Raw genomic sequence first — 12,851 nt, 5'->3', positions numbered from 1 at the left:
ATTTTTTTGGTCAACCGAATTTCAATTCTTTACAATAAAAATGCGACAAGCAGAATGTCTTCGTGAGCAAAGACTCATCACAAGCACGTTCGATCAAACATGATGATAAAGTTGCTGCAGCAGTAAAAATCATATCAATCAAAATTGACACTACCTAGACTCCTGTTGAGAATGATGGCCAGTGAGAGCTTGACACTCCGCTAAAATTTGACACTCGGGTGCTTGTCGTTGTATGAACTGCGCGCGCCTTTTTGATTTTACAGAGTAAACGAAAAAAAATTCATGATGAAGAACAAGGGCTTTCAAAACACCACCAACAATTTTCGGAGTGGTGACTCATTGGCAATGAACAATGAAGGATCCAACACAAATGTGCCGAAAAAGACCTTGCCCGACGAGTTATCGATGAAAGCGGAACAATCAATGTTCTCAAAAACCTTAAAAACTCGATTGTATTCCAACAGAGATGAAAAACTCTCAGTGGGATGTGAAAACATAACTTTTTCAAAAGTGTCAAATATTCAAAAACCTAAGGATGTTAAGAACGATTTATTCCCAGCACAAAAGAAAGTTAAACCAAACGATTTAGACTTTCTCAACAAAACCGATGAAACAATGCAACTTGTAAATATCAGAACTACAACTCCTCTCAATAGGATTCAGCAAAATGATGTCAAAGCTGAAAAAGTTGACAAGTCGTTAATCAAATTGAAACCGATTGGATCTCAATCTCCTCGTGTAGAAATTGATAACAACTTGATCAACTCTGGAAAAAAGTCTCCGATGTGGTTTATTGGTAAGTTTCAGTGTTGAGACTAACTTTCTAAATCAGTTTAATTAAGACCGAGTCAAGAAAAACCCGTCAAGCATGGAATACGTGTATCTTGTTCCTCTTCAAGAAGATACCACTGAACCTTATAACCCATACAAGTTACAAATTGTGCCTCACGCATTTATCAATGATAAGATTGACTATTATACAATGAGTGCAAGTGGAGTGACCCATTTTATAAATGGAGAAGCAGATTTTACACCTCTTTCAAGATGGATACAAGAGCATGACACCTTCCAAAAGATATTGAAGATTAAATTTTTCAAAAACTTCAGAAAATGGAAGGCCTTTTACTTTTTCAAAAAGATGATAATAAGAAAGAATAGAGCGTTGGCTTCAGCAACACTAACTGAACGACTGTTTTTTATTAATAATTGTAAAGCAATGAGAGACATACGTATGGAATGTATTAAAATTACAGAATTAGAGTTATTCAAAGATAATAAGGGTGATACATTGACGGTGGACGAATTTTCTAAAATACAAGAGACTCAGAAAGATGAGATTGCTAAACAGCTCTTAGAAATTTGTGAAAGCATTACGGACATTACCTACGAAGCATGTAGAGACACGATGATCTCAGCTGGTTTTGGAGATAGATTCAGTGACCTTGAGCAAATTCCAGAGCCTGAACAAAAAAACAAAGATTTCTCTGGCTATAGCCAATCTCAAAAAAATCAAGATGAAATGGAAGAAGATGAGGTGGATGAGAAGGCGCCATTGAATAGATCGACAAGAAACGTTTCCTCAAAGAGAGCAAACAGAGGAAATCTTACAGCTAACTATCCATCTTACAATATGACATATACAGAGAAATCTTTGAAGAGAAAAGTGTGCAAGCGAATTATTAACTTTATCCGACTTGCAGACTTTCTTGTTTTGGATGCACTGATAGAACTTGTGGAAAAGTCTGTCGAAAGAATTTTAAACAAAATTGCCACACTCTCTAAGAACAGTGAAAAAGATATTGAGGAAGAAATTATGCAACTGGGTTTAATTGGAACTGATGATCTTGAGATTGTTCCTCTCTTCAAAGTTGAGGTTAGACTCAACGATCAAAAGTTGCAAATTCTTCCATCGAGAGAGCAATTTGATAAGAGAGTAGCAAAAGTGATAGAAGGATTTTTTGATGCTATCAAAATAGAAAAATTTATTACCAAGAAGAAGTTTGAAGAGTACACCGATCCTGTTGTCAATGACAAAGGAGCTGAAGCAATTGTTAGCGAGGGCATAACTATAAAGGAGAGAATTGTTAGAAGAGAGTCATACGATAGACTTGTGAAGAGTATAAAGGAAACTATGTCATTGGCCTTTAAAGACGTCGAGAAATATGCTAAAGAATACGAACAACTCAAGATTAAACACTTAGAAAATAAGGAAATGTTAGAAACTGATCTGACCATTATTAAGGACAAAGATTATCCTTTAGAATGGTTCCAATCGGAAATGAACAAATACAAGGAACAGGATACTGAGGTTAAACAAATGAGAACATACAAGTACAAAGGAATTTTCTATGTCGACACTCAGAAGCTGAAGGAAACATTTTTACCCTCTCCCAGTGAATGCCTTTTGAAGCTCCATAAAATTTTGCCAGAGCTTTCAAAAGAGAAAAATATGGCTCTTTACAAGAAGCTCGAAAAATCTATGGAAAGATTCAAGGCATTTCCTGCATCTGTGGAGGACTTTGTAGAGTTCTTACACTTTGTTGAGAAGACAGTAGCGAGCTTGGATGATTTGGAGATTGAGTTCAAAACTGTTTTCGATTTTTACAAGTTAATGGAAGAAGAAAAGGTGAAAGTACCATTAGAAGACAAAAATTTCTTCCAAGATTATACAGTTTCTACCATTTCCACGCTAAGATCTTCTATCAGTAGAGCGGAAGACAGTAAAGAGGATCGTATTAATAAGTTCTCTGTGGATTTAAAGAGAAAAATAGATGACTTGAGAGGAGAAATTCAAGACTTTTTAGAAAAATCAAAGGACGCAATGGTGTTTGATGTTAATAATACAGAGTCTCAAGAAAGAATTGAAGAAGTCATTGCATACCTAACAGAGTTGAAGAATGGAATGGATAAATCTCAAAAGAGATTTGCAGAGCTTGTTGGTTATCAAGAATTATTCAAAGTCAAACCTGATACAATTGATGAAATGCCATCAATTGCTAAAGAAATTGATCTCAAGTTAAAGCTATGGACAACCATGAAGAGCTGGATCATTTTTGAGTCAGAAAACAAATGTAAAATTTTCAAAGATGTGATTGCTGAAGATATCAAGCGAAATGTCGATCAATTCCAATATACAGCTTCACATCTTCAAAAGAATAGTGAGACAGAAAATCCTGTCATATCCAAGCTACTGGATTACACAGATAACTGGAGAATTGTTTTACCTATCATTGAGGACCTCAAGAACATGTCACTCAGAATAAGACATTGGAGAGTGTTAGACAATATTGTTGGTACTACAATTTCTGAAAGGAACTTTGAATTAAGTTTATTATTTGATCCTGATATTGTTGATAAGAGAAAGAAAATCCAAGAAGTTTCTGAACAAGCTTCCAATGAGGCATCTCTTGAAGAGCAGCTTAAAAAAGTCAAAGAGAATTGGTTCAAGGCAGAGTTTCCAATTGTTTCCCACAAGGACATGACGATCATTGGAAGTGTAGAGGATATTATGGCTCTTTTAGAGGACGACAGAATTGTGCTTTCAACTATTTTGAGCTCAAGATATGTAGCAGCCATCAAAGATCAAGTAGAGGAGTTATATAACGACCTTAATCTCATATACGCAACAATCCAAGAAATTATTTATTGCCAACGAAAATGGATGTACTTGGAAAATGTATTTGTATCAGCCGACATTGCAGCAGAGTTGAAAGAAGATCACAAATTATTTGTTTCTATTGACAGATTCTACAAAGAAGCAATGAAGAGAGCAAAGGAGGTCAAGAATGTTTTTAGAGTGATTATTGTACCAGAAACATCAGTGAAAAGCGCTCTTTTCGATAAATTGAAAGGCCATAACATGCATCTCGACAAAATTGAAAAGAGCTTGGAAGAATATTTAAAGAAAAAGAGAAATCTGTTTCCTAGATTTTATTTCCTGTCTAACGAGGATTTGATTGATATACTTTCTCATACAAGTAATCCACAAGCTGTACAACCTTACTTACCTCAATGTTTTGAAGGTATGAAATCATTGGATATCGATTCCTCTAAGTATGTTAAAGGAATGGTTTCAAAGGAAGGAGAAAGAGTTCAATTCGTCTCTACAACAACAAGAGCCGATGATGTAGTTGAAGATTGGTTGAGAGAAGTGGAGCAACATATGTTTGATACTCTGCGCCAATTTATGAAACGAGCAGTTCGTGATTATCCAAAGAAAGAAAGAACAGTATGGATGAGAGACCATATCGCTCAAGTAGTTCTAACTGTGTCTCAAATATTTTGGTGTTACGAAGTTACAAATTGTTTAACATCAGAAAACCCAAAGAAGGAACTTGAAAAATTCTATGAAAAGTCAATTACTCTCTTGAATGATTTGGCATATCTAACAAGAACTAAACTCTCCTCAAATGAGCGTAAACTTATTGGAACTATGATCATTTTGGATGTACACGCAAGAGATGTGGTTAAATCAATGATTGAAGAAGGAGTCGATGATGTGAACAACTTTGGTTGGTTAAAACAACTAAGATTCTATTGGGAATCAGATGTAGATGATTGCATTGTCCGACAATCTAACTCAGTTTTCAGATACGGTTATGAATATGGAGGAATACAATCTAGACTCGTTATCACCCCTCTTACAGACAGAGTTTACATGACACTAACCGGAGCATTGCATCTAAACTTGGGAGGAAGTCCAGAAGGACCAGCCGGAACAGGTAAAACAGAGTCCGTAAAAGATTTATCAAAGGCTCTTGCCAGACCTTGTGTTGTGTACAATTGTAGTGAGGGTGTTACGTATACAATGATGTATCAGTTCTTCAGTGGTATTGTTCAAGTAGGAGCTTGGGCATGTTTTGATGAATTCAACAGAATTAATGCTGAGGTATTGTCTGTTATTGCCACTCAATTGCTAACCATCCAAGATGCACTCAAAGCAAAGAAGACAAAATTCTTCCTCGAAGACGACCAAGAAATTTCTCTGAGAAGCACATGCGGAGTTTTTATTACCATGAACCCAGGCTATGCAGGCAGAACAGAACTTCCTGATAACTTAAAGGCTCTGTTTAGACCTGTTGCAGTCATGTTGCCTGACTATAGAATGATCGCAGAGGTTATTCTGTTTTCTGAGGGTTATCAAGATGCATTACCTTTATCAAGAAAAATGACACAACTTTACAAGTTGTCAAATGAACAATTGTCGAGTCAAGACCACTACGATTTTGGTATGAGAGCGATGAAGTCTGTTTTAGTTATGGCCGGAGAATTGAAAAGAGCCAATCCACACCTTAGTGAGAGTACTACATTGATGAAGGCTATGATTGACAGCAATCTTCCTAAATTCGTGAAAGAAGATGTCTCACTGTTTCAAGGAATTGTTTCTGATCTATTTCCAGGTATTGACGCTCCTGTTGAAAAGAACGCAGAACTTGAGGCAGGGTTATTGCAAATTATTGAACGAAGAAAGCTAGAGCCACTACCAGCATTTATCAAGAAGATTGTACAATTTTTCGACACACTCATCATTCGTCATGGTGTAATGCTCGTAGGACCTACAGGAGGAGGAAAGACAGAAATTAGAAACGTTCTTGGTGACACAATGAATTATTTGAAGGATGAGCTACACTCAACTGCAAGTCACGTGAACAAAGTTCAACAATTCTTGCTAAATCCAAAGTCCATTACGTATGGAGAGCTCTACGGAGTGTTGAACATGACAACACAAGAATGGTTTGACGGACTTATTCCACACTTTGCCAGAAAGGCTACCAAAGACACTAGCGATGACAAAAAGTGGATCATTTTTGATGGTCCTGTGGATACTTTATGGATTGAAAGTATGAACTCGGTTCTTGACGACAGCAAATTATTGTGTCTGGACAATACTGAACGTATTCAACTTAATGACAAAATAAGCTTTATTTTCGAAGTTCAAGACTTAGCTGTGGCATCTCCAGCAACTGTTAGTAGATGTGGAATGGTATTCGTAGATCCTATTGAGCTCGGATGGAGACCCTATGTAGCATCTTGGCTAAAGAACTCAATTACTTGCTCAACTCATGTAGACCTTAAAGAATTGTTAGAGAAGATGTTTGATGAGTTCGTTCAAGATGGTTTGGATTTCGTTAGAAGCCAATGCGAGGAAGAGGTACCAAGTACTAATTTGAACTTGGTCACTAGTTTGTGTGGACTTATGGATGCTTTGTTGCTTGATCACCTGGAAAAGCTTGAGGCCGAAAAGAGCAAGCAGTTAATGAGTCTCGTGTTTACCTTTTCTTATATCTGGTCAATTGGAGCAAACATCATTGATAGCTCCATGATTGAATTTGACAGATTTGTTAAAGAGAAATTCAAAAAGTCTGGTTTAGTGCCATCGAATGGAACTTGTTATGATTACTTTGTTGACTTTGACTCAGTGAGCTTTGTGAACTGGGAAGTACTGAAACCTGAATTTAAATATTCAAGTGAAGTACCTTTCTATGAAATAATTGTTCCAACAGTTGATACAGTTAGATACTCTTATCTTATCCAAACTTTAATGAAGAGCGAGAAACCTACATTATTCAACGGAAGAACCGGAGTGGGCAAAACAATTTTGATCAATAACGCACTGCAGTCGTTTGAGTTCAAGCGTCATAACGAATCATTCACTACTGAACTTGTTTCTGTTCAATTTTCTGCTAGAACTGACAGTGGAAGAACAAGAGAAATGATAGAAAGTAAGCTAGTAGAGAAAAAGAAAGCGTTGTATGCTCCTCCTGGCAAGAAAGTTGTAATATTTATTGATGATCTAAACATGCCTAACCTTGAACAATTCGGAGCTCAACCTCCAATAGAATTGATTAGGCAAATGATTGGATGTGGAGGATTTTATGATGTTTCGAATAGAGAGGAGTTTCCATGGAAGGTTGTGCATGATTCAACAGTTGCAGCTGCATGTGGCCCTCCAGGAGGTGGTAGAAATCCAACTACACCAAGATTATTACGACTATTTCACTTGTTACGTATACCTGAACTGTCAAAGAATAGCATGACCCTTATTTTTGAGAGTATTTTAGATGGATTCCTTTCTTATAATTCGTTCTCAGAAGAAATTAGAGGACTAACAAAGCCGTTAGTTAAAACCGCGCTAGAGCTTTACGGAAGAGTGTGTGATAGATTCAGACCTACACCAAGCTGTGCTCATTACACTTTCAATCTTCGAGATTTGTCTAAAATTTTCCAAGGAATGCTTCAAGTGAAGGCAAACAATGCTAAGGATTCAAACACAATTTTGAAGCTATTTTCACATGAAGCTTCTAGATGCATGTTTGACAGACTTGTAAATACTCAAGATAGAAGCGATTTTACAGCAATAATTATTGATTTATTGAAGAGATATTTCAAAGGACAAAATTGGGATGAAAACGACTTTATGGGAGAGCATGCCATCTCTTTTGGTAACTTCATGGACCAGGGAGATAGCGAGGAGAAGGCTTATCAACAAATTAATGTTGACAAACTTCCAGGAGAACTAGATGATAGTCAAATGAGGTACAATTTAAATAATGCTGGTCAATTGGATCTTGTTTTCTTCCCAGATGCAGCAAAACACATCACAAGAATTACCAGAATTTTATCACAAAAACGAAGTAATGCATTGCTAATTGGTGTTGGAGGCTCAGGAAAACAAAGTCTTACTAGATTATCCTCCTTTATTGTTGGGTACAAGACATTCGAAATCAGTTTGAAAAGAAATTATGATATTGAAGACTTTAGGGAGGATCTTAGAAACTTATTTAGAATGGCAGGAGGAGTAGAGGGAGGCCCAGTTGTTTTCCTAATTACTGACGCCCACATTGTGGATGACTCATTTCTTGAAGATATCAATAATATTCTCAATACAGGTGAGGTTCCAAATCTTTTCCCCTCAGATGAGAAAGAGAAGTTAATTAATGAAATTAGACCAATAGCACAGAAGGCAGGCGTATCTGAAATTAGAGACGCAATATTTGCTCATTTTATCAAGAGAGTGAGAGACAATTTACATATAGTTATTTGTATGAGTCCAGTTGGTGATGATTTTAGAAGAAGAATAAGAATGTTCCCGTCATTAGTCAACTGCACAACAATTAACTGGTTCGATGAATGGCCTGCAGTAGCTCTTAAAGGAGTAGCACAAAGAAAGTTTGAGAAAGTTAATATTGGAAATGAGAATCTCAAGCAAAAAATTGTGGATACCTGTGTATTAATACATAGAGATGTTGTAGATATTACGAAGAAATTTGAAGAAGAAACAAGACGAAAGTTTTATATTACTCCATCACATTATCTGGAGTTTATAAACTTTTACGGCGATTTGCTGGAAGAACAGCGTCTCGAGCTAAAAGAAGCGAAAGACAAACTTCAAAAAGGTTTATTTACTCTTCAAGAAGCAAACAACAAGGTCGCTTCGTGTGAAAAAGAAATTGAGCAACTTCAACCTATTCTTGAACAAAAGAGTATTGAAAATACAATTATTACTAAGGAAGTACTTGAAAAGAAGGCTCAAGCGGACAAGGATAATGAGATCATTTCTGCAGAAAAGAAGGAAATTGATGAAAAAGCAAAAATTGCAGAAGCTATGAAAAAAGATGCTGATGACAAGCTAAAGGATGTTCTGCCAGCACTGGAAGAAGCAGAAAAGGCAGTGAGTGAGCTTGGAGGACCTGAGCTTAATATGATTCGATCATATCAAAATCCTGTAATGCCTGTAAAAACTACGCTTGAGGGTGTGTTAATTTTGTTAGGCGAGAAAAAGACAGACTGGGAGGCAGCTCAAAAAGCTATGAGTGCAATGGACTTTAAAAAGAGAATTTTGACTTTCAAGGAAACTATGAAAGAAAGAGTTACCCCTCAAATCGTTGCAAAGATTAAGAAATTAATGAAAGATGAGAACTTCCAAGAAGCTGTTGTTTATAAGGCTTCTGGTCCAGCAGGTTCACTTTGCAAATGGGTAAGAAAAATGGTGGAGTATTATGAAGTTGAAAAGGTTGTACAACCCTTAATGGAGAGTGCAGCTGCAGCCCAGGAAGAATTGGAGAAACTATTGTCGACTCTGAGAATCAAAGAAGCTGAACTACAAAAGAAAACAGAATATCTTGCACAACTTCAAAGACAACTAGAGGAAAACAATAGAGAGAAGATTATGCTTCAAGAGCAAAAAGAAATTTCAGAAAGAAGATTAGTTGCAGCGAAAAAACTTACCGTTTCTCTGAAAGAAGAATACGAAAGATGGACCCTATCTGTTGCAGAATTTGATGAACGTATCAAAAACATAGCTGGAGACATTTTTATTGCTTCAGCATTTGTCATTTACTGTGGGCCATTAACATCTCCATACAGAAAAGAATTGCTTGACAAATGGTGCGAATATTGTAAAGAGCATGGTATTCCATTCAGTGATAACTACTCTTTAGATAAGGTAATTGCAGATCCTATTGGCATTAGAGATTGGGGAATGCAAGGGTTACCAATGGATCACTATTCCATTCAAAACGCCATTATAGTAACACGAACCAAGAGATGGCCTCTATTGATAGACCCTCAAGAACAAGCAAACTCATGGATCAAAAACATGGAAAAGGGAAACACCTTAAAATTGTTAAAGCAGTCAGAGGATAATTATATCAAAACCTTAGAGAGTTATATCACAACAGGTAAACCAGTAATGATTGAAGGACTAGCAGAGAAGATTGATCCGACTCTTCAACCAATTTTAAACAAGGAAGTGTTTAAGAGCAAAGGAAAGCTTGTAATGAAAATGGGAAATGCTGAAATTGACTTTAATCCTTCATTCAAGCTGTACCTTACCACCAAGCTCTCTAATCCTCACTATTTACCAGAAATATGTAACAAGGTGACTCTTGTCAACTTTACTGTTACAACAAAGGGATTAGAAGACCAGCTACTCGCCGATGTAGTAAGAATCCTCGAGTCTAGTTTGGAAGAAGAAAGAGACAGACTTATTGTTAGCGTTGCTGACGACAAAAAGACTCTGAAAAAGATCGAGAAAAAGATTCTTGACAGTCTATCATCAGTGAAAGAAGACGAAAATATTTTAGACAAAACTCAAATCATCAAATCTCTGGATGACTCTAAAAACACTTCAAACGTTATCAAAGACAGAGTTAAAGACGCTGCAGAAACAGAGCTTAAAATTGATCAGGCAAGAGAAAAGTATAGAAACGTTGCTGTCCGTGGTTCAATTCTATACTTTGTTTTAGCTGATTTAGCGAATATTGATCCCATGTATCAATATTCATTGGAATACTTCAAAGATATTTTCAACAAGTGTATTAGACACACTAAGGAGCAACACCGCGATCTCACAACCGAACAGCTTCTTCCAATTCTCATATCGAACATTACAGAGTACATTTTCACAAATGTTTGCAGAGGATTGTTCGAAAAGGATAAGATTATTTTCTCGTTCCTTATTTGTACTCGAATTTTGTTGTACGATCAAGTAATCGATGAAAACGAATGGCTGTTGTTCCTCAGAGGCGCTCCATTGACCTATGACAGTAAGAATGAGCTGTCAAATTGGCTATCTGATTTATCGTGGAATCTATTGACCGCTCTCGATGCAGAAATTCCTCAATTGAAGGGACTCAAAGCTTCAGTAACAGGAAATCTATTCACTTGGAAGAAATACTTTGAGGACACTGAGGCCTATTCTAAAGAGTTACCTTTTTCTTGGGAAGAGAAGATCAAGCCCTTCCACAAGTTACTTCTCATCAAGTGCTTCGCGGAGGAGCAAGTACTATTGGCCAGCAAAGAATTTGTCAAAAATCGTTTGGGTGAATCATTCATCAGACCTCCCGGATTAGATCTCGAAAAAGCTCTCAGTGACTCAACACCTAGCACTCCAATTACATTTATTCTTTCTCAAGGTGCAGATCCTACAAGCATGTTAAAACGATTTGCTATTGAAAAAGAGCATGAGCTTCATATCAAATCTCTTGGCCAAGGACAAGAGGTATCTGCCAAAAAACTGATTGAAAGAGGAAGAAAGAATGGTGAATGGGTATTGCTTCAAAACTGTCATTTGTTTGTATCCTTTATGCCTACTTTGGAGAATATTATTGCTGAATTTTCTTCTCCAATGGCAGTTGTTCACAAAGATTTCAGATTATGGTTAACATCCATGCCTTCCAAGGATTTCCCAATACCTATTCTTCAAAACAGTGTGAAAGTAACCAATGAGCCTCCAAAAGGTTTAAGATCTAATCTCACTAGAACATACAATGAAATTTCTGATGAATACTTTAACGGTTTTGAAGAAGGTGAGAAATTCCCAGAGTGTACTAAGAAGCTTGCATTCAGAAAGCTATTGTTTGGATTATGCTTATTCCATGGTGTAATTCAAGAACGTAAGAAATTTGGTCCTCTTGGTTGGAACATCAAGTACGAATTCAATGATTCAGATTTAAGCGTTGCACAGTTGTGGTTAAGAATGTTCCTCAAAGAACGTGAAAACATTCCTTGGGATTCTTTAAATTACGTGATAGGTGAAATTGTATATGGAGGTAGAGTGACAGACCAAATGATCGAAGAGTGTTACTCACAATCTTATCTCAATATTTCTCAAAGAGAATTCTTTCTTCTGATTACAAATTTGCTCCTTCTGATATTTACAAAATTCCTTCTTCAGATCCTATCGATGACTACAGACAATTTATTTCCAAACTTCCAGACAATGACGAACCTGCTATTTTCAACATGCATCAAAATGCGAACATGGTTTTCCAAATGCAAGAAACACATTATTTAGTATCTACCGTGATGGGAACTCAATCTTTAAGCTCTGGAGGATCCAAACAACATCATATGGATTCCATTGTCACAGAAATTGCAAACAGTAAGTATTGAAATTCAATCATTTAGATATTGACGTTCATAATAGAAATTTTATCAAAACTTCCTGAAAATCTCAGTAAATCTGAGGCTGGAAAGAACACGTTTATTAGAACTGAGAAGGGAGCTATGCATTCTCTATCTACAGTACTAAGTCATGAAATGATGAAATTTAACAAATTACTGGACAAGATTAGAAGTACTTTGACCGAGTTGCAAAAAGCCATGAATGGACTTGTTCTCATGTCTAGTGAGCTCGAAAAAACATTTAAGAGTCTCTTAAACAATGAAGTGCCTGAATTGTGGGCAGCTTATCCCTCAAGAAAGCCACTTGGTTCTTGGGTTGAAGACTTGGTCGAACGAGTAGCTTTCATGAGAAATTGGTTGAGAAATGGACTTCCTAAGGCGTTCTGGCTCTCTGGATTCTTCTTCCCTCAAGGATTCTTTACGGGTGTGTTACAAACGTTTGCAAGAAAGTACAATGTTGAAATTGATTCCTTGTCATTCACTTTTAGAATCATGCATGAAATGACTCCAGAAGAAATTGAAGAAGGTCCTGAGGATGGTGTCTATGTGTATGGTTTGTATTTGAATGGAGCAAAATGGAACAAAGATAAGGAGACATTGGAAGAGTCTGACAACGGTGAAATGAACGTGAAATTGCCAGTCATTCATTTCTTGCCAGAAAAGAATCACAAAACTTCTCCAAAATGCTACGAATGCCCTCTTTATAAGACAAGTGAAAGAAAGGGTAAACTCTCTTCTTTGGGTCAGTCCACGAACTTTGTGATTAGTGTTGAGTTGCCAACAGAAAAACCAGCATCTCATTGGATCTCTGAAGGTGTAGCCATGCTTTGTCAGCTTGATATTTAAATTGAGTATACCAGACCAAATAAATTAGACTGTTTTAAAAAGTGTATGTTGTTCATTCCATCTGTTTAAGCAAGAACGTGGGGAGCTGGCGGTTAGTA

At 36.7% G+C, this 12,851-nt stretch overlaps 1 protein-coding gene across 1 annotated transcript; it reads left to right on the top strand.

The window, feature by feature from the left end:
• Positions 1 to 285: 285 nt before the first annotated feature.
• On the top strand, positions 286 to 12,753 carry C9374_006130 (uncharacterized protein; the record flags this gene model as incomplete). Its single annotated transcript, XM_044695957.1, has 4 exons — positions 286 to 796; positions 843 to 11,542; positions 11,617 to 11,884; positions 11,930 to 12,753. 4 exons carry the CDS (start codon positions 286 to 288, stop codon positions 12,751 to 12,753), a joined length of 12,303 nt encoding a protein of 4,100 aa, XP_044547425.1.
• Between the last annotated feature and the right edge of the window lie 98 nt (positions 12,754 to 12,851).

The sequence above is a fragment of the Naegleria lovaniensis genome, assembly GCF_003324165.1.
Source record: "Naegleria lovaniensis strain ATCC 30569 chromosome Unknown tig026, whole genome shotgun sequence".
Classification (NCBI taxonomy): Eukaryota; Heterolobosea; class Eutetramitea; order Acrasida; family Naegleriidae; genus Naegleria; species Naegleria lovaniensis.
Note: the sequence above shows the minus strand (reverse complement) of the source record. Positions and strands in the feature narration are given on the sequence as shown.